Source organism: Schistocerca americana, chromosome 4 (genome assembly GCF_021461395.2).
Source record: "Schistocerca americana isolate TAMUIC-IGC-003095 chromosome 4, iqSchAmer2.1, whole genome shotgun sequence".
Classification (NCBI taxonomy): Eukaryota; Metazoa; Arthropoda; class Insecta; order Orthoptera; family Acrididae; genus Schistocerca; species Schistocerca americana.
This window is the reverse complement of record NC_060122.1, coordinates 512,255,251-512,278,893: the sequence shown is the minus strand read 5'-3', so window position 1 is coordinate 512,278,893 and position 23,643 is coordinate 512,255,251. Positions and strand designations below refer to the sequence as shown.

The window sequence follows — 23,643 nt, the reverse complement described above, 5'->3', positions numbered from 1 at the left end:
GTCCTCAACTAATACTCGCACTTTCCTTTCAACAATACCTGAGAAGATTTTACCCACAACGCTGATTGAAGAGATACCTCTGTAGTTGTTACAATCTTTTCTGTTTCCATGTTTAAAGATTGGTGTGATTACTGCTTTTGTCCAGTCTGATGGAACCTGTCCCGACTCCCAGGCCATTTCAATTATCCTGTGTAGCCATTTAAGACCTGACATTCCACTGTATTTGGTGAGTTCCGACTTAATTTCATCCACCCCAGCCGCTTTATTGCACTGCAATCTATTGACCATTTATTCCACTTCCTCAAATGTGATCCTATTTCCATCATCATTCCTATCCCATTCTACATCGAAATCTGAAATATTACTGATCGCATTTTCACCTACATTGAGCAACTCATCAAAATATTCCCTCCATCTGCCCAAGGCATCCACAGGATTCACCAGCAGTTTTCCTGACCTGTCCAAAATACTTGTCATTTCCTTCTTACCTCCCTTTCGAAGACTGCTAATTACACTCCAGAATGGTTTTCCAGCAGCTTGACCCATAGTCTCCCAATATCATTTATATAAATAAGAAACAGCAGTGGCCCCAGCACCGACCCTTGGGGAACGCCCCACTTAACAGTGCCCCATTGGGACTGAACATCACTACCACTCTCAATATTGCGGAGAATTACCTTCTGCTTTCTGTTCTTAAAGTAAGAGGCGAACCAATTGTAAGCTACTCCCCTTACTCCATAATGGTCCAACTTCTGCAGTAATATTTTGTGGTCAACACAGTCAAAAGCCTTCGTTAAATCAAAGAAAACACCTAGCGTTCGCAACCTTTTATTTAATCCGTCCAAAACCTCACAGAGAAAAGAGAATATAGCATTTTCAGTTGTTAAACCATTTCTAAAACCAAACTGAACATTTGACAGCAAATTATGTGAATTTAAGTGCTCCAGTAACCTTGTAGATACAGCCTTCTCGATAACTTTAGCAAACACCGATGTCATAGAAATAGGTCTATAATTGTCAATATTATCCCTGTCTCCCCTTTTATAAAGTGGCTTCACTACCGAGTACTTTAATCGGTCAGGAAACCGACCACTCCTAAAGGAAAAGTTACAGATATGGCTAAGTACTGGGCTAACATACATAGAACAATACTTCAGTATTCTGCTAGATACCCCGTCATATCCATGAGAGTTCTTGGTCTTTAGTGATTTAATTATTAACTCAATCTCCCTCTTGTCAGTATCATGGAGGAGCATTTCAGGTAACAGTCTCCATTTCAGGTAACAGTCTCGGAACACTTTTTTCTAACAGCGCTATATGATTCCCTGTTGGGACTAGGTTTCTATTTAGTTCACCTGCTATATTCAGAAAGTGATTATTAAATACTGTACATATATGCGACTTATCAGTAACACGGACATTCCCACTACGCACTGATTCTATATCCTTGACCTGTCTCTGCAGACCAGCCACTTCCTTTACGACTGACCATATGGTTTTAATTTTATCCTGAGACTTAGCTATTCTATCTGCATACCACATACTTTTTGCCTTCCTAATAACTTTTTTAAGCACCTTACAATACTGTTTGCAATGGGCTGCTGCATTTAGATTCTGACTGTTTCTAACGTTTTGATATAATTGCCACTTTGTTCTACAAGATATTCTTATCCCTCTAGTCAGCCACCCAGGCTGCCTGTTTGTGCTAGTACCCTGTTTTGAACGTTCTAACGGAAAGCAACTTTCAAAGAGCACGAGAGAAAAGTCTTGAGAAAAGCATTATATTTATCGTCTACTGTATCAGCGCTATAAACATCTTGCCACTCTTGTTCCTTGATAAGGTTTACAAAGGTCTCTACAGCAACTGGATCAGCTTTCCTAAACAGCTGATGACTATATTTAACACGTGTTGCAGCACAAAAATCTTTTAGACTTAAAATTTGTGCATCATGATCTGAAAGGTCATTCACCTTTTTGCTAACAGAATGCCCTTTTAGTAATGAGGAATGAACAAAAATGTTGTCTATGGTTGTTCTACTGTTCCCTTGCACTCTCGTTGGAAAGAATACGGTTTGCATAAGATTATATGAATTAAGGAGGTCTACTAGCATCCTCTTCCTTGCACAATCACTTACACAATTAATATTGAAGTCACCACATATAACTAACTTTTTGTATTTTCTATAAAGTGAACCAAGAACCTCCTCTAGCTTTAGCAAAAATGTTGTGAAATCGGAGTCTGGGGATCTATAAATAACAACAGTTAGAAGTTTAGCTCCATTAAATTTAACCACACCTGCACAACATTCAAACACCTTTTCAGTGCAGTACTTTGAAACATCAATTCACTCAAATGGGATGCCGTTTTTCACATACATGGCTACTCCCCCAAACCGCAAAGAGCTCCTCGAAAAGCTGCCAGCCAACCTGTATCCTGGTAAACGAAGCCTCTGAATTATCTCCTTATTTAAGAAGTGTTCCGATATACCAATAATTTCAGAGTCAACATCTATAAGCAATTCACTAACTTTATCTCTAATACCTTGTATATTTTGATGAAATATACTAATTCCCTCATTACTCGGATACCTAAGCTTTGTCAAAAGTGGTTCCTTTGTTAGAGAGACTTCCCTTAAGCAGGAATACCTATCAGCTGACTTCAATCTAAAAAAGGTGCAGCTCTAACACCCACTACTGCAGAAATTTTCCCATGAGTGATCCCACCAACCCCACCTATGCTGTCACCTATAAGCTTTGCTAACCTCCCCTTCCCATACCTGTTGAGGTGCAGGCCATGTCTAGTGAAACCCGCCCTGCTGATAGACTCCACCGACGCCACTGAAATGTGACCCATGCTTTCTGTCATCAGCGCACCCCCAAGTCTCATGTTATTACGCCTGACGGCTGTATTAAGATGAGGCCGATCGTGACGCTGAAACAGTTCCACGAAATGCACATTCGTGTTACCAGTCTGAGTGGCTATACACCCAAATTGCGTGAAAATGTAATCACAGTTCTAGTATAATATATTTGTCCAATGAATACCCGTTTATCATCTGCATTTTTTCTTGATGTACCAATTTTAATGGCCTGTAGTGTACATACATAGTTCGCAAACCACCGTACGATGCGTAGCGGAGGGTACCCTGTACCACCACTACTGATTACCTTTCCTGATCCACTCGCAAACAGAGCGAGGGTAAAACGAATGTCTCTCTGCCTCCGTGTGAGTCCTATTTTAGTGGTCCTTATGAAAAATGAAAGTTGGCGGCAGTAGCATCGTTTTGGAATCAGCTTCAAACGCCGGTTCTCTAAATTTTCTCAATACCGTTCCACGAAAAGAACGTCGCATTCCCTTCAAGGATTCCCATTTGGCCGGCCGGAGTGGCCGTGCGGTTCTAGGCGCTACAGTCTGGAGCCGAGCGACCGCTACGGTCGCAGGTTCGAATCCTGCCTCGGGCATGGATGTGTGTGATGTCCTTAGGTTAGTTAGGTTTAAGTAGTTCTAAATTCTAGGGGACTGATGACCTCAGAAGTTAAGTCGCATAGTGCTCAGAGCCATTTGATTCCCATTTGAGTTCCGCGGTACACTTGCCGGTTGTTCGAACCTACCGGTAAGAAATCTAGCAGCCCGCCCGCCTCTGGATTCCTTCGATGCCTTCCTTTAATCCAACCTGGTGCAGATCCCAGTCACTCGAACAGAACTCAAGAATAGGCCGCAATGGCGTTCTGTATGCGGTCTCATTTATGACCACATTTTCCTAAATTTCTCCCAATAAACCGAAATCGACCATTTTCCTTCCCTACCACTGTTCTCACTTGCTCATTCCATGCCGTATCGCTTTGCAACGCTACGCCCAGATATTTAAATGACGTGACTGTGTCACGCAGGGCACTGCTAATGCTGTCTCCGAACATGTTGTTTGTTTTTCCTATTCATCCCCATTAACTTACATTTTTACATATTTAGAGCTAGCTGCCGTTCATTATATCAACTAAAAATTTTGTCTAAGTCGTCTTGTATCTTCCTACAGATCCTCAACTTCGGCACTTTACTGTACACCACAGCATCATCAGAAAACAACCAGAGATTACTACCCAACCGGTCCGGCAAATTATTTATGTATATAGGGAACAACAGTGGTCTTATCACTCTTCCCTAAGGCTCTCCTGACGATTCCCTTGTCTCCGATAAACACTCGCCGTCGAGGACAACATAATGGGTTCCAATGCTTCAGAGCCATGCACATATCGTGAACTTATTCCATATGCTCGTACTTTCGTTTACAGCCTACAATGGGGCGCCGTGTCAAATGCTTTCCGGAAATCTAGACATATGGAATCTCCCTGTTGTCTTTCATCCATAGTGCGCAGTATATCATATGATCATTATTACCTCTTGCAGCCGGCACATTTTTCATCGTCGGGAATTCCCAAACAATCCTACTGGCCTGTAACAAAGTAATTTTCTGTAACTGATTTTCAGTATATTTTCTATCGGCATACATAGGATGATTGAAAAATATTAAGTTCTAACAAAATGGTGACGCCGGCCAGAGTGGCCGAGCAGTTCTAGGCGCTACAGTCTGGAACCGTGCGACCGCTACGGTCGCAGGTTCGAATCCTGCCTCGGGCATGGATGTGTGTGATGTCAGTAGGTTAGTTAGGCTTAACTAGTTCTAAGTTCTAGGGGACTGATGACCTCAGAAGCTAAGTCCCATAGTGCTCAGAGCCATTTGAACCAAAATGGTGACGTGTTGTAACAGTTATTCACACATAAATAGAGACAAAAGCGTGAACCGATAATACATTTATGAAGATAACTCAAATCGGCCACGTACGCTGATAGACAATTCTATTTAGAATGCCATCATCAAACTCCGATCAAAATCATACGTACTGTTCTAAAAATGATTCCCAGCAGTCTGAGAAGTATGGTTGCGAGAAAAACGCGTTTAAAGTTTCGGGTTACATTTTTTTGTAGTTAATTTGAACACGCCTGTAGTCAGCAATCGCTGGGCCACAAAGCAATCCTTTCATATCCAAAAGGAGGCCTTCCTCCATCTTCTTCGTAGTCACGGTGCTACTACAGCCCTCTTCGGCAGCTTCTGTCATCCGCTGCTCTGATCGCTCGATTCACTTTCCGCTGTTTTGCAGAAGTTGTAACAGACTGGTCCGATCGCGAGTTCCAGCACGTTCATGATTTCCGTAACGGCTGTTAGGCCGTCGTTGAAATTACATGCTGCCACACTGTCTGCGACGTCGATTATTATTCTTCGCTGTGAATGGGTTTTGCAGGCACTTTTTCACAAATCGCCTTGTGACCCGATAACGCAGAGAGCATTTAAGAAAAAATCAACTTTTTCCATTTTCAAAGAGGACTGCCCCGCCTTAAGAGCAATTTTCAAATTAAATGCGTATTAGATCGCTCAAAGTTTTACTACGCAGTTTACATCGAGGAACCAGAACATTATGGCCAGCTGCTTAATAGCGCCTCCGTCTACCTTTCGAACACAATATAGCAGCGATTGTGGCATGGACTCGGCAAGATCTTCGTAGGTTTTCGGAGGTATGTGGCACCCGATGACTTTGCAAGGGCCACGCAGTCTCCGTAAATCACGGTCGTGTGGTTTGTTGTAGCAGAGCTCACGTCCGATAGCGTCTCAGATGTGTTCAGATCGCCGGCCGGTGTGGCCGAGCGGTTCTAGGCGCTTCAGTCTGGAACCGCGCGACCGCTACGCTCGCAGGTTCGAATCCTGCCTCGGGCATTGATGTGTGTGCTGTCCTTAGGTTAGTTAGGTTTAAATAGTTCTAAGTTGTAGGGGACTAATGAAGAAATGGTCCCCTAGATTTAGAGCTACTTAAACCTAACTAACCTAAGGACATCACACATCCATGCCCGAGGCAGGATTCGAACCTGCGACCGTAGTAGCCGCGTGTTTCCGGACTGAAGCCCCTAGAACCGCTCGGCCACCACGGGCGGCTGGGACTGATGACCTCAGATGTTAAGTCCCATAGTGCTCAGAGCCATTTGTGTTCAGATCAATAGGATTTGGTGGCCAAGACATCATAATGAACTCACTGTGCTTTTCCTCCAACCGTTTTACCAAGACTATGGCCTTGCGACACGGGCAATTATCCTGTTGGCTAAAAATGGCTCTGAGCACTATGGGACTCAACATCTGAGGTCATCAGTCCCCTAGAACTTAGAACTACTTAAACCTAACTAACCTAAGGGCATCACACGCATCCATGCCCGAGGCAGCATTCGAACCTGTGACCGTAGCGGTGGCGCGGTTTATCCTGTTGGAATATGCCATCGACATCGGGGAGGACATCAGGCATGAAGCGATAATTTTCACGTAGTCCTTAGCTGTCAGTGTCGTGTCTAGGAATCCTGCATACTCGGTTCGCTAGACAAACAAACAACTCGTATTAATGTGTTCTATCCCAACAAGAGAAGTTACAATACTTAACTTTGATAAATGTGTCGCAGGCAAAGGGCGACATACAAAATAATTAGTCTTCTTGAGACTAGACAGACACAAGTCTGTGCTACGTTGACGCTGCTATCGAAGTCGGCTGCCACCAGTCGTGCGCGGCATTTATGTCCTCTCCACCTAGGGGTCGCTGCTGTCGCGTTGTCGTCCTGGAAGGAGGTCGGTCAGCGTGCGATTGCTGACCTCTTCTCATAGCCTTCTCTTCCCTCTCGTTCCCGACTGGCGTGCCGGCGCTGACTTTACGCCGTAACAGTCATGATGTCTTCTGTTACTACGACAGGTCCCGTGGAAGCCCAGGAAAAGTCCATCACCAGCCTGCGTGTATGACGCGTATTTCGAGCGACCGTTCGCCAGGATGACGGCATATCCGGACCCGCCCGTCAACCTTCAAGTTTGAATTAATCCACGATCCACTCTCCACGATTCTGTGCTCATTGCAATCCGTAAATGGCGATACTCAGCGCCCTCCTGCTAAAAAGACACTTGTTACACAATGTATCCTGAAAGGTATGCTCCGAAACAGTTGTGCCTGTTCCAGCGCTGTACTCTGTTGTCAGATCTACCACAGGTCGCCGCCTATCCTGCATTACAGAGCGGGGGAACGTCGTCACATACTTGTGGTTTCACCATCCTTCAACCACTTTTCACAGGTGCTCGAAATAGCAGCGCGCGAACAGCCGCCTACCTTTGCCATTTATGAAATATACGTTCCCAAGAAACGGACCAAAACAGTTCGCCGCAGAGTCGGTTATGCCACTGGATTTAACCATTTGCGGTCGCCCTAGTCGCTAGAATGATTCCCCGTTCTTCTCTGCTCAGCTTACATGATTTAGTTACAGTCTCATGTTCCTGGAACGCCACCAGGTTTGTTCAATCTCGCGGAGGGCAGTGGTCATAATGTTTTTATTCGTCAATGTGTAGTCAGTCACAGTGCACTTATATTAAGAAAGCGTGCAGAAGATAAAAACCGATCTCACTATTAATGTTTTCATGCTGGCTGTCACTATATAATATCTTTTACACAGTCAGTCGATGCATCTTTGAAGTGAGTAGACGAAACTAGTAATAGTTGTAGATAAGTGTATCAGGCAGTATTTATTATAATCATTGGGACTGAATATTGGAAAAACAATAGTCATACACATTCACATCGTTAGATTTACGCTAAAATTTTGTTCTGTGGCTAATCTCAGGTTTATGGAACCATATTCTTTCGTAGCGAATTGGGAAGAACACCGAGAGATGAATACTGTGCAGTGTCACTTTTTCTACTGAAGTATTTAAATATACTGAATGTAAGACCGACGTTTGCCAGCATTGCGTCCATTCTACCCTCTTACCGACGTTTAAATGACAGTGAATATGAAACTGCTTTCTCGCGACACTCTTTGCGCTGCGGTCGCAGGTTCGAATCCTGCCTCGGGCATGGATGTGTGTGATGTCCTTTGTGTGATGTCCTTAGATTAGCTAGTTCTAAGTTCTAGGGGACTGATGACCTCAGAAGTTAAGTCCCATAGTGCTTAGAACCATTTGAACCATTTTTGACACTCTTTGGTTTCACGGAGAACTTTGTCACGTCTCGTTTCACTGTATTTTCCTTTTTCCGGATTAGCAAATAGTCGCTCGAACTTCAAACCATCATCGCCATTTAATTACAAAATCAAGAGCTTCGATCTGTGAAGGCATAATTTCTTAATTACTATTAGCGGGATGAGGTGCATTGAGCAATATGACATAACAGCGAATATTCATTCGCCATGTAGCAGCAATTAATAGATCTGGAGAGGTAATGTGAACGAAAGCACTCAATGGCTATGAAACAAGATTGAGAATGGGGCATACGAGATTCATAGTGAAAGGAAGAAGCAACCAGACAAGTTCAAAATGGTTCAAATGGCTCTGAGCACTATGGGACTCAACATCTTAGGTCATAAGTCCCCTAGAACTTAGAACTACTTAAACCTAACTAACCTAAGGACATCACACACACCCATGCCCGAGGCAGGATTCGAACCTGCGACCGTAGCAGTCCCGCGGTTCCGGACTGCAGCGCCAGAACCGCACGGCAACCGCGGCCGGCAAAACCAGACAAGTGACAGAAACTTTACAGTGTAGAAAAACTGCCACGTGGAACTGACTGCGTGACAACAAGATCAGTTAGTGGTAATGGCTAGCGTATCAAAAACTGTATTACTGGCTCACTACTGAAGAGACATTATGTGCAAAGGTGGATGACTCAGGAATGGAGGGAGTTGGCGAAAAAATGTGGAAACCCAGTTTTGTGAAGTAGACATAAGAGCGGTATGAGCGTCGTCGTAAGTAATTTTAATTCAAATGTTGGAGAAAAAGCAATTGGCAAATAAAACATGAAGCAGATTAGTCGAGTTGATAGCAAAGATGTGTAAGAAGCGTGCAAAGTGGGGGAACTGTAGGGAGGATGGAGAGCGTGCCAGAAGATAGTGTAGGCAATGAAGAATCATAAAATCGAAAATAGTTCTGATTAACGGGAAACAGGACCAAAAAGAATATGATCTAAAAGAAAAATAGGCAAGAAGAGAGTGCTTTCCGCTGGAAATGTAAATGGAGTACTCATTTGAACGAATTTTATTTTCGCTTTCTGTCGTTTATTTTCAGTCTTTCCTGGTGTACGGTTTAGATCAATTGCTTCCGCTTGCTAACTGCCCTGTGCTCGTCGGCGCCAACTGAATGACTTTTCATCTGTATATTTGAGTTTTCATTTTCTATGTCTTTACTACAGAAGTATTTTCCAACATTGGTGACCCTACCAGCGGTAATATCTACATCTACGTGCTTACTCCGCAGTTCTTACTAAAGTGTTACAAATATTTCCGTGCGAACACTGGTTTCTATTATTTTACCATAATGTTCGTTTTTTCTGCGTAGATAGGAGTCAACAAAACCTTTTGGCACTTCGAGGAGAAAATCTTGTGAAAAGTTCTCAGCGCAACGAAAACGCCTTTGTGTTAGTGACTGCCTTCCAAACTCGTTTATCGTATCCGTGACACTGTGACACCTATTTCGCGATAATACGGAACGAATGGCCCTTCTTTGAACTTTTTCAATGTCTTTTGTCATCTGACCTGTCAAGGATCTCACACTCCTCCAGAAGACGACGGAAAAACGCAGTGCAGACAGTCTCTCCTTCCAAGTGCTCTGCCGGCCATTGTGGCCGAGCGGTTCTAGGCGCTTCAGTCCAGAACTGCGCTGCTGCTACGGTCGCAGGTTCGAATTCTGCCTTGGGCATGGATGTGTGTGATGTCCTTAGGTTAGTTAGGTTTAAGTAGTTGTAAGTTCTAGGGGACTGATGACCTCAGATGTTAAGTCCCATAGTGCTCAGAGCCATATGAACCATTTGAACCAAGTGCTCTGCCAACAAAACGCAGTTTTTGGTCAGCCTTCTCCACAACTTTTTTTTTTTGCTACTTTCAGTTTACGAGGAACTGTGCCAGATGCATTCTGGAAATCTAGAAATTTGGAGTGAACATGAGATCCCCTGTCGATAGCATTCGTTACTTCCCCTGAATAAAGAGCCAGTTGGTGTCACAAGAAAGGTATTTTTCTGAATCCGCAGCGGTTCCGTATCAACAGGTCCTTTCATATTTCATAATGTTGTGTCTTAAATTTCAACTTAAGTATCTACCTTAACGATAATTTACTCTATTTCTTAGGTTCAACAACACTGTCACTCATTATTGCTCACGGCGATCGAAACCATTTCGTAGATAATCTGCAGTGAAATTTTTTTAGAAAATATTGTGCTCATCGTCTTGTTGAAGTATTGTTCGATCCGTTGCATTTTGGAATGAAGGCGTCCTCCGCTTGCATTCAAAGCAGATCGTTGTTGGAAATTAGATCAGGTCGTCTATCTGGTGACTCAATAACTGACAGAAAAAGTGAAAAAATCCTAGTTCGGTACGGATTATCAGTGAGGAGGGGGGATTTCACATAAATGATGCTTTAGTTAAAAGCTTATATGATGCGAGTGTACACTTCACTAAATGTAAAGTACGCGTCTTATGCTGACAGGGAGTTTAACGGCAATTCCCTTTTAGTTTTAGCTTATAGCCGCTAGTCAGTCCGCTGAATAACAACGGTTTGTAGCTCCGGGAACACCTGTGCGGTACCATTCAGTTAAATAATTTAACTAGCCCGGCAGGACAATTTAAGTCTCAGCTGCTGTACTTGCTTTTGGGACGCTGCAGAAATAAACTAATGATGGTGTTAAAGACTATTCCGAGAAAGGTTCTATAGATCACCACATTGGAGTATCACAAGTATTCGTGCAGTGGACATACAGATCGACTACGATGTTTGTTTGGGTAAAAATGACGAGATATACTGCCAGGAGCTCAGTTTCAATATCGTCGAAGCATTTGTGCCACACGTTTATTTTCCACAGGAAAGCGACGGATCATGAGACGAAGCGATTCAGGCAAGTGATAATCCGATTAGTGTCACGTAGCTCCCTATTCACGAACTGCGCTTTGGTTAAAACGGGAAATAATTCTAGCCATTCTATTGGCGGCTTTTGAGTGTGCCAACTGTCGTTTGATCAGTATTTACTCCAGCTAAAACACACAGACAATTCTTCCGCCTGCGTCCCATTCGTGAGAACGATTGCAGATCGAGCCATAGTGCTGCTGTTGCTGAATGCCTGTTTCCTCTCTCACTCATCTTAATGAACAGTAAATTGCGGGCTGCAAATGTTAGGGGTTTGTAGTATGCCGTCCGCATCGACATGAACACCACGGCCGTGTCCCGTTTCCACCCTACTCTGAATAGCGCACAGTAGCTATGCAACCCGGAGGACTGGACTGCAATGCGGTTGGTGAGCTCATATCGCCTGCCTGCTGTGAGCTACGACAGCTGTTGTTCTGCCGTATGTAAACAGTTGCACCACCCAGCGAAAAGAGTGACGCATAGGTTATCCCCCACGACTTTTCTATGAGTCGTCACTGTCGCGTTTCTAAGCCTGCAGCAAAATTTAAAGTAGTTGTTCACTTTTATTTTGTTCAGGTAAGTGATGGCACCGACTGCGAATCGGCTTGAAGTCAGTGTACAGAGTAATAACGAACCAATTACACGAAGGTCGCAAAAGTCTTGGGAAAGCGATATACTCATATACAGATGGCTGTAATATCGCGTACACAAAGTATAAAAGGGCAGTGCATTTCTCCCTCATCTGTACGCAGGTAATTCATGGGAAAAGGATACCGACGTGGCTATTGCCGTAAGTCGGGAATTAACAGATTTTGATCGCGGTATGCGCATGGAATATTTCATTTCGTAAATCGTTAGGAAATTCAATTTTCCGCGATCAACAGTGTCAAGAGTGTGCCGAGAATACCTAATTTCAGGCATTACCTCTCACAAGGTGGCCGACGGCCTTCCCTTAACGACAGAGAGCAGCGGCGTTTGCGTAGAGTTGTCATGCTAACAGACAAGCAGCACTGCATGAAATAACCACGGAAATCAATGTGGGTCGTACGACGAACGTATCCGTTTGGGCATTGCGACGTAATTCGGCGTTAATCAATGGGCTACGCCAACAGCTGATGGCCGTGAATGCCTTTGCTAAAAGCACGTCATCACCTGCACGCTTCTCCTGGGCTCCCGACCGCATCAGTTGGACCCTAGACGACTGGAATATCGTGGCCTCGTCAGGTGAGTCCCGATTTCAGTTGGTGACAGCTCATGGTAGGGTTCGAGGGTGACTCAGACCCCACTAAGCCAGGGATCCAGGCCGTCAACAAGCCACTGGACAAGCTCGTCGTGGCCCCATAATGGTTTGAGCTGTTTTTACGTGAAATGGACTAGGTCCTCTGGTCCAACTTAGCCGATATTGACTGAAAATATTATGTTGAACTTCTTGCAGACCATTTACAGCCATTCATGGACTTCATGTCCCCAAACAACGATCGATTTTTTACGGATGACAGTGCGTCATGCCACCGGGCCACATTTGTTCGCGATTGGTTTGAAGGACATTCTGGACAATTCGAGCGAATAATTTTGGCCACTCAGATCACCCGACGTGAATCCATCGAACGTTTATGGGACATCGAGAGGTCAGCTCGTGCAAAACATCCTGCACCGGCAACATTTTCGCAGTTATGGACCGATATAGAGGCAGCATGGCTCAGTATTTCTGCAGAAGACTTTCAACGACTTGTTGAGTTCACGGCACATCGAGCTGCTGCACTATGCCGGGAAAAAGGAGGTCAGATACGATTTTAGGAGGTATCGCTTGACATTTGTCACCTCATTGTAAATTTTGTAAATGCTCATATACTGTAGGTGATGTGTGGGTACATGGGGTGGGAAATTTAGTACGCAAATATGTCCTCTCTGGCATCAATAAAGGCTGTAACCCGATGGGGCACTGAGTCGAACTGAGCTTAGATGGCACATAAGGGTACATCGTTCCGTATTGCTTCAGCTCCATACCAGCGGCAATCTCTCGTAGTGGCTCGCGAATGCTGACATGCCAGTCACTCAGCAACCCTTGGTCAGAGGTTTTCGTTGGGTGAGAGATCTGGAGAATTGTGGCTGTCGCAACAATCGAACACCCTCAATGTCGAGGTATGTTAGGACACCACGGACATCGTACGGTCTTCCGTTTTCTTGATGAAAGGTAACGTTACAGTGACCTCGAAGACAGTGTACTGCCACCGGCTTTCACACGTCATTAATGTAACGCCTGGTGTCGTAATTAGTCGCCGTGCGAGCTGGGGGGGGGGGGGGGGGGAGGGGGATAGTCGTGTTGCATATCGAACGGCACCCTATACCATTACGACAGATGCTGCGCCTGTATAATGTTAACGAATGCAATCTGGCAACGTTCGATCGTCTCCGAGCCTCCACACACGAATACGCCCATCTTGATGCTGTACACAGAACTGGCTTTCTTCTGGAAAGACGATGTGTGTCCACTCTTGTGTCCGATGTTGCCGCTGGGCAAACCACACCATTGCTCGTGTACCTGACTGGACTGTCGCAACAATGGTCGCCGTTGTGACAGTCCGTAATAGTCAGACGACGTCGCACTGTCGTTTTGGATGCTTGTCTTGCTGCTGACTAAAGTATCGTAACATGGCTGTAAGATCCTGTACGAGTATTCTGTCACGTGGGACCTCTGAGGTTCTACGTTACTCTGAGTATGGCTCTCCTAAACCCATGGACACTCTCTATTACCGGCTTCGTGTGACTGCACTGAAATACTAATTATTAGTATATCCAAGCATTTAGTACATTTTATGCCAGATTGACACTTACTACATACTACTTTCACGATGCTGCAGTTTTCATGGCCAGTTGCAGTTGCTATGGCGATTAAGGAATAATTATACTCGATGATTCTTGTGGTGAACATGTTACATGTTTGAGGATACCAAAGTGAAAAAAGACACTCCATAGGCTGAGTCAGTATGTAAGCGGTGTACACCGTGCAAATTCCAAACCGGTTTGCGTGTCAGTGATGGTGATGGTGGTAGTGGTGGTGGTGATGGTGATTAATTCAATACATACACGCATGTCTGAAAGAACAGACACTGTTGACGATCCACAGCTGTAAGAAATCATTTCGGAATTAATCCGGTTACTGTGAATGCCTTTACGTCACCTGTTTTCTATATAGATCTGCTACCTTGACTGAAAATTTATGCCGGACCGGGACTGTTAACTTAAATTTCCTGCTTTCTACGCTCCCCACACCGAACCAAACTTCCGTATGTCATGCTGTATACGTCCTTCTATCGTAGTCCACTGAATTCATCACCTAATTCTTCATATGTCACTACTGGATAGTGGATCTATACCTAATAGAGTCGCTGCCAAGGAATTCGCTCTCAGCAAATTAATTTCGAAAGATCAGTTCAGTGTTTGAGACAGTAATACAAAACATTTAAATCAGTGAATATTATATCAGTTCGGCCAAGAATTACACAGGGCCGCTTGATTCATCCCTCCCCCCCCCCCCCCCCCTCCCTTTTCAGCATGTCCAATAGATAGAGGAGAAAGGAGTTCAGATATGGGAGACACGAGATAACATACCTATCGATATCACTTGATCGAAAAACGATTTTCACTGTGTCCTCGAGTATGCGAGCGTATGAGGGGACGTTCATGTTCCTGGAAATAAACTTATGTAAGTCTAAAATTGTACAATTCATTGACGATCTTGGGCAGTATTCTTGTACGTGTGGACTGTGATCTCCTTGTGTCAAGTACTGTTTATCCTTAGGCAAGTGACAAAGTTAACTACGCTCCTGAATTATTTTTTGTCCTTCGCTTCCATAGATAATAATTGGAATAATGGTTTTACTGATTTTTGTCAGTGTGGTTATAAATGTTCGTCAGCCCCACCGCACTACTTGTTTAATTCTACCACTTCCTTTTTAAAGATAAAAAGTTGTTCCTTCTTTGAATAAGTTTGTATGTAGTCTGCCAGTCCTTTGTACCACTGTAGTGTTGAAACTGAGTACTAGTGCATTTCGAAAGTAGTGCCTCCTTTTTTGTGTTGGCTTTGAGTGTCCCAACCAGATTATGTAGTATTAATTTATTAATATTTTCGCTGATGTTCTGTTGGTTTCGTTGTTTTGTGACGGCTAGCAGCAGAAAGGGAGATCGCTTGCATCTGAAATTAAGCTGAACGTAAACGGAGATGTGCAGTAAGTTTTTCAGATTGCTAAAGTTGTATGGAGACGACGCAGTAGACGTGAGCGATGTGAGACGGTGGGAACTGCATTTTATACGAAGTGCTTGACAAGTCACGCACAGGTTGACCCTGGTCACCTGCCGTTACCCATAATGAACAGCGTCTCGCTCAACTATAATCGGCGTATTACGACCAAGAAAGTGTCTGAATGTCGCGTTACAAAACGACACAGACTAAGATGAAAGGCCATAAAAGAAGACAAATTTCCGCTCGTGGCACGGTAACGGCAGACCCCACAACAGTTTCGTGATCATGGAACTCATTACCAAATTTGGCTGGACTGTCCGACCAAATCTACTGTAGTGCTTCTGATGTAGAACCTTCAGATTTTTATCAAAGATGGACAACATGGCCATCATGTTCCAGACTCAGGTACTGTAATCGGTCAGAGGCTAGCCTTCACTGGTTCAGGTTTTTACTTGCATTACATGAAAGCTCTTTTCTTTAGCGTAAGCAAATATGCTCAACGAATGATGGTGATTATGTGGAAAAATGACAGTATCTAGATGCAATCTTACTCTGTTCAACTGTGTTATTGTGCTTTCTGTATATGCCTTAGCTTCCATGAAAATTGGTAGGCGCCATTAGTTTCGAAATGAGAGTCTTACATTTAACTTTTTAACACATGGTGTTATCGCTTTACTGTTCCGGATCCGAGGTTATATGCGTAATGCTTCCAAAATTCTTTCACACTGTGCGTTGGGTGTTTGACACTGGCAAAATACGAGGCTCTCATAATTCCGGTGCTCAAAGACTAGCGTTTGAAAGCGATAAAAAAGGCCAACATGCGCTAATATTGAAGCGGCTCTAAAAGGCGCGCAATTAAAGCGTTATGAAGACCGCGTGATGTCGAAAGCTGGCTCTGTTGTCAGGATGCCACGTGATGAGGTTGAACGACATTTGCACCAACATACTAGCATCTACTCAGTCAGGACGACACTTTATTACATGGCCATCTGCTACTGTAGCTAAACGGGAAGCCACCGCTTCGTGTTTCAGGAGGGCGTCGCATCCACTTTCGAACGAAACAGCGCTGCCTTATTCAAAAATATAGTTTAAATGTTCGAAAAATGTATAGTGTATACAACAATCAATACAGAAAATCGCCATAAAAATAAACCACAGCAGAAGCATAAACCTTCCCGTAAACATAATCCACAAGCCAGTCGCTTCTGAGAGAATTTAGAATGTTGCTCTGGAACCGCCACTGGCTTCAGAATGAAGTATTTCCTATTTAGTGGAAATGTATTAGAAAATTCATTAATGCCTGCCGTGAAATTGTTTCTTCGTCCGGGAGAAGAAGTCGCTGGGTGCCTGAGGCAAAATTTGACAGCCCAAGGAAGCAGCCTACGTGATTGTGTCCTGTGCGGAATGAGTTGACACCTTTTCGTGGAGTACAAAGGTGCCTAGGACGCCTTCCCGCGACACTTCGTGTTGAAGCATAACACGAGCAAAGTCTGTTACCAAGGCACCATGGGAGTCCCGACGAACATTCCGCATCACTTTGCCCGATAATGGTTGGGTATTCGTCGTTTTTGGCAATCGTGAATCCACATGCTACCATTGCTTGCTTTGCTCCTTTGTCTCGGAGTCACACTCCATGGTGATTGAGGGCCTAAAGCAGTCACTTGGAGTGGCCTGAGTGTAGCTGCAATGTTGCTGGTAATGCCCCGTTTGCGCGAGTAGTTCGAGTGGGTGTGAGCAGTCGCGGAACCCAGTGGGCGACGACCACTGTCACGTGAAAGATGTCGTGCAACATGTTGAAAACTGATCTGTGACTAATTTTCCCTTTCCACTGTCGCCTCGATTGGAATTCATAGAGACCGACTGACACATACTTCTTCCTTTTTTATCACAGAAGTATTATCATTGCCGGTTTCGGCTTACTGCCAAAACACAATCAGATGATTTGAATATCTTGCATACTAACTTGTCCACTGACGGCCTGGAGAGGCACTCTTCCTGTGATCATATAATTCCAACTATTTTCACATTATGCGAGCCTCTCTGGGCCTCTTCAGCTGGAGAGTTACGCTGCCTGATAAAAAATGATCTGTCGTCAGTGTAACTTAGTACACATACACCCCAGTGGCGGGTATGGAAACGATTAGAGTTGCAGTTCTCTGTGATGGGTTTAACGCCACCAGAGTGTGTTAGGGTTGTTAGTGTTTAATGTAGTTACGACTTTTTGTAGAGTACGTAAGAAGTGTGAATGGCGTTAGATGTTGAATGATCACTGTGCAGGACAGCATTTTCAGCGTCTGACCGACTTTGAAAGGGGCCTCATTGAACATTCAGTTATATGGGGCATTCGGACATGTAATTGGCCTGATGTTGGACTGCCTGGGAAAGTGAAGGCAGACATATTCATTGTCAAGGTTAGGGTCGACCACACCTGTCAGCGACAAGAGGAAATCACCATATTGTGCAACAAGCAAATCATAACCCTTTCGTATCTGTGCCTGCCATCCAAGAGAAAGTAATGGACTCCCTCCAACATTCTATGTCATCTCCCACACCATTCTTTGGATAATAGCAGCAGTCAGACTACGGAATTACAGTCCCTGCCACTAACACCACAACACAAATGGCTATGTTTCGGGTGGTGCCATGAGTGGAAAGCATGGGCTGCTGATGAATGGAGCCACATTTTGTTCAGCAGTCAATTGTACTTCAGAGGGGCAGAGTGGTGTTAAAGTCCCCATACATAGTGGACGAGTCTGCTGACCAGTCCACCAAATGGATCTGCCCCAAGTTATTCATCTGTGTGTGGGCAGTGGGCCTAAAGTTGGGTTCATGGTCTGGATCTATTAGTTCAACCACAGACTTCTACCTGCTGTCTCTGACTGCTGCCTGCCAGCCCACACTCCATTAGTTCAGGTGTCCACACACAGTCAGACGGATTGGCGAGTGGGTCGGTGAGCGAGTTGGTGGACCATTCGGGCAGTGAATGGGTGCCAGTACATCCGGCATCATGGTGTAGGGAGCCATCAGGTATATTTTCAGGTCACGGCTGGTAGTGATTGAGGCGATTCTGATGGCACAATGGTATGCAAAGAACACCCAGCATCCTTATGTATTACCTCTCATGTCACAGTAACATAGTGCCATTTTTTAACATGACAATGATTGTCTGCACGCGGCAGGTGTCTCTGTCAATTGTATGCATTACGTTGAGGTACTCCTGTGGCTAGTGAGATCGCTGTATTGCGCCCGAATGAACATGTGTGAGGCCAGCTCGGCCATTACCTCCGTCTCAGTGCGGAAGTCCACGATATCAGGAACCATTTACAACAGTTGTGGGGCCAGCGTGCCTCAGGAGTGTTTCATGACACCCTTCTCAACTGAATCAGTGCATGCATGTAAACCAGAAGGATTGTGACGTCATACTGATGTGTAGGCTCTTAGTGTCAAGTTATTTGCAAATTTGACTCGATATTGTAACCACTGAAATAACAGTGTGTGCTCCCTAAACCCGCGAAGTGTAATTTAGTTTCGTCCTCCTCTTCTGAGTGCTTCACTTTTTTTTTTTTTTTTTGCCAGCGATGACTTGGTAAAATGAAAACCACTAGTGATAGCATGTGTCTGACCTCAATCTGAAATTTGTAATGAAAAACTTTTGTAAGATGTTCACTTTGTTTCTCTAAGGTGCTATGCCCAGTCTGTGTAACTTCCTTCTTCATCATCCAGGCTTGTTTGATGACACTGGAAGTGTTTGTGCCATGTAACTTCCATTGCACATGATGCTGCAGTCTCGCCGTACACTTCCACCTGCTCAGTATGATTTGTTACAGCGTTCTGCCCCTTCAAATGCAGAAAACAAATGACTGACTGATACTCCTCTTTGTGAATGGGTGGCGTGATGTAGTGGCATGCTACAGTGCTGTAGCAGGGGGTTCCAGTGTGTACCGGAACTGCAGATTGTACCTGTAAACCAACAAAAACTTGATTACCTAACTTAATTTTTTCATCGATGTGATTAAACTGTTTTGACTATACCTCATACTTCCCAAACTTCAGAGAAGCTCTTCTGCATACTTATCAAGACTAACACCCCTGACAGAAATGGTGTCAGATAAAGGGCTTAGCCACAGCCTAAAACATTGTTTTCCTGAATCAGTATTTAGCTATGCAACTGAATGTACACTTTTCCAAAACTTCTCGGCAGATTATAACTGTGTGCCAAACCAGTATACAATTTTATTCCTGCAGAAGCTTTCATATAGATATAAATGCTACCACAGTGTGGAAGAGTCAATCTGATATTCTTGTCTTCGTGTTTTCAGTTTGGCAAGTTACCATTGCCTAGTCCAAGCATAAGTTTCATTGCAAGGTTACTGAATGTAAAGAAGTGAACAAAATGTTTTTAATATATATTTTTTTAAGAAGGCACATTGCTTCAGTTGTTACTGGACCCTTGCTAAGACAAGTCATTGCTGAAAACTTCACTTCACTCAGTAACTCGCCGGCCGGGGTGGCCGCGCAGTTCTAGGCACTACAGTCTGGAACCGCTTGACCGCTACGGTCGCAGGTTCGAATCCTGCCTTAGGTATGGATGTGTGTGATGTCCTTAGGTTAGTTAGGTTTAAGTAGTTCTAGGGGACTGACGACCTTAGAAGTCAAGTCCCATAGTGCTCAGAGCCATTTGAACAAACTCAGTAACTCACTGTCTACTTATTTTTAGTGTAACCATTTTACTATTGCGTATCTTTAAGTTAAAATGTGTAATTTTTCAAGCCGGCCGGAGTGGCCGAGCGGTTCTAGGCGCTTCAGTCTGGAGCCGCGCGACCGCTACGGTCGCAGGTTCGAATCCTGCCTCAGGCATGGATGCGTGTGATGTCCTTAGGTTAGTTAGGTTTAACTAGTTTTAAGTTCTATGGGACTGATGACCTCAGAAGTTAAGTCCCATAGTGCTCAGAGCCATTTTTTTTTGTAATTTTTCATTATTTATGTGGAACCTGAACCTATATTTCTTATAATGTTCAGTAGTTACATTTTGACAATAGAGTTCTTACACTTCTATAGTGGCAGCTTATGTAACACAGTGGTGTTAAAGCCCCCATACATAGTGCACGAGTCTGCTGACCGGTCCACCAAGTGGATCTGCCCAAAGTCATTCACCTGTGTGTGGTCAATGGGCCTACAGTTGGGTTCATGGTATGGATCTGGTAGTTCAACCACAGACTTCTACCTGCTGCCTGCCAGCCCACACTCCGTCAGTGCAGGTGTCAACACACAGTCATATCAATTGGAAGTGGTTCGGTGGTTCGGCAAGCGAGTTGGTGGAGTTATTAACTATGTCCGTTTCAGAATTTGAGGGCTGTGAGTTATACAAATAATTACTATTCAGTCTGTAATATTACTTTTTTGCTGATTAGTCTCCTTCATTTACACTTATCTTTGGCTCCAGTTTGTATTGCAAGATGTACCTTTTTAGCCTTCTGGGCTAGTACTGATGTTGAAACCAGGTATACACACATCAAAAAAAGTTTTGCATCACTCTGGTTCCCAGAACTCCTGAAGATAGACATTGACTGTGGATATTGTATCACAGACACAGGTCTTGACTGTTCAGAAATATCACTAAACCCGCCCAAAGATGTAAACACCCATGCATGAGCAGCACCTATTAGGCAGAGGAAGTCCGACAGCTGATCAGTTCTAGTCATTCCACCTGGAAGGAGGTACACGGCCTGTGTTTTCTGTTGTTCAACCATGCCTAGACGATCAGTACTGCGGTTCAATCACGTCTGCATTATTACTTTGTGCCAGGAAGGGCTCTCAACAAGGGAAGTGTCCAGGCGTCTCAGAGTGAACCAAAGCGATGTTGTTCAGGACATGGAGGAGATACAGAGAGACAGGAACTGTTGATGACATGCCTCGCTCAGCCCGCCCGAGGTCTACTACTGCAGTGGATGACCACTACCTATGGATTAAGGCTCTGGGGAACCCTGACAGCAACGCCACCATGTTGAATAATGCTTTTCTTGGAGCCACAAGACATCATGTTACAATTCAAACTGGGCACGATAGGGTGTATGATGGCCAACTTCACTCCCAGTGTCCATGGCAAGGTCCATCTTTGCAACCGTGACACCATGCAGCCCGGTACAGATGAGCCCAACAAAATGCCGAATGGACCGCTCAGGATTGGCATCACGTTCTTTCCACTGATGAGTGTCGTATATGCCTTCAACCAGACAATTGTCGGAGACGTGTTTGGAGGTAACCCATTCTGGCTGAATGCCTTAGGACACACTGTCCAGCAACTGCAGCAGGGTGGAGGTTCCCTGATGTTTTGAGTTGGCATTATGTGGGGCCAACATACGCCTCTGGTGGTCATGGAAGGCGCCATAATGGATGTACAATACGTGGATGCCATCCTCTGACCGATAGTGCGACCATATTGCATATTGGTGAGGCATTCATCTTCATGGACGACATTTTGCGCCCCTATTGTGCACATCTTACGAATGACTTCCTTCAGGATAATGACATCACTCAACTAGAATAGCCAGGATGTTCTCCAGACATGAACCCTATCAAACCTGCTTGGAATAGAATGAAAGGGGCTGTTTATGGGCGACATGACCCACCAACCACTCTGAGGGATGCTGAATCACCATTGAGGTGTGGGACAATCTGGACAGACAGTGCCTTGATGAGCTTGTGGATAGTATGCCATGACTAATACAGGCATGCATCAATGCAAGAGGATGTGCTACTGGGTATTAGAGGCACTGGTGTGTACAGCAATCTGGACCAAAAGCTCTGATGGTATCTCTGTATGGTTGTACAACATGCAATTTGTGGTTTTCATGAGCAATAAAAAGGGCAGAAATGATGTTTATGTTGATCTCTATTCCAATTTTCTGTACAAGGTCTGGAACTCTCGAAACTGAGGTGATGCAAAACGTTTTTTGGTGTATGTATAATAGCTTCACATACATACATAATGCTCATTCATTATATTATGTTTCTGTTTTGTGTTTAGACCAACATGATCAGCCTGGAAGCACTGCCAAAAATTATTGATACTTCTCAGTTGACATCTGACTTGGAAGGAACGCTGCATTACGACCATTCGCAGTGGATAGATATGAGACTGGTAAGTCATTCATTTTGATTTTCCGTTTTTATCTATGAAAAGTATCTTGAATCCTGTGTATATGTCATAGCAAAAATTTCATAATACTATCACAGCAAGAAACATAGCAATAGTTTCACCATCCCATTTGATACCGCTGTAATGTAATAACGCAGGTGTCCCTTCCATCCTGGAGTAGTTACTGACTTACTCTGGCATTAAATCGCCAATTCTGATATGTTGGCTTTCTGCATCTATAATGAAAATCCATGACTGACAGCTTTTTTTGCCAGTGGCTATGGCCGAGCAGTTCTAGGCGCTTCAGTCCAGAACCACACTGCTGCTACAGCCGCAGGTTCGAATCCTGCCTCGGGCGTGGATGTGTGTGATGTCCTTATGTTAGTTAGGTTTAAGTAGTTCTAAGTTCTAGGGGACTGATGACCTCAGATGTTAAGTCCCATAGTGCTCTGAGCCATTTGAACCATATTTTTTGAACAGCCTTTTTTCTACCTTGATTTGCATATTCTGACACATGAGGTTGTACCATTCCCTCTGTTTCTCATTTGCTTCATCAGAAAACAACAGCTTATTCTTCTTCTACTACTACTACTGCTGCTGTCTTGTTTCTTTCCATTTCAGCCCCAGTTAACGTTTACATATTGCACACAACTTCTTAACACATCCTTTCACAGTCTCCATGTAACTCATTTATGTAAATTAGCCTATTTTTCAGATCTGTTTTTGTACAAACAGAACATGGAGTATTATGGGTAACTCATGAAATTGTTATAATGCAGTATGCCTGCTGCATAATGTTGCTTTTTTCATCTTATCTATCTTAACAGTGTTCCCATATGTTTTACTCTAATGGTTTCATTCTTACCTTTTGTGTGTTACTTCAGTTCAAAGATATTCAGAATTCAGTACTACTTCTGTGTGTGAATTTGGGTCATATCTAGTAATTTGCTTCTCTAATGTGCTTAGGTTTTTGTTGCGAGATATAATAAAAATTCTGACTCAGGCTTGATGTACTCTTCAGTTAAATACAGGTTCTCTTATGTGCCTGTATGAGATGTTGTGTAACGACATACTTAGCCTAAATTACAAGGTACTCTAGTGTCCAGAATTAAAGCAACAAACCTTTGTTTCACCGTTCTGTGCTCATTCTCTACATAATCATACAAAACTGTCAACAGATGTCTGTACAATTGTGTTGTGCACGGAAGATGGCATTCTGGTCAATGGACAACCAAGCCAGCGATGACGTGAGGGCTCCTGTCAGATGGGATAGTGTTTGTTGGGTAGTCCTACATCCATAG

General features: G+C 44.0%; 1 protein-coding gene across 1 annotated transcript in view; it reads left to right on the top strand.

Moving 5' to 3' along the window:
* LOC124612449 (kalirin) overlaps positions 1–23,643 on the top strand; it is a 1,731,149-nt gene that overhangs the window by 401,860 nt on the left and 1,305,646 nt on the right. Inside the window, exon 4 of the mRNA XM_047140672.1 lies at positions 22,232–22,345. Within this exon, the coding sequence (XP_046996628.1) occupies positions 22,232–22,345 (114 nt within the window). The remainder of the gene's footprint in view (positions 1–22,231; positions 22,346–23,643) is intronic.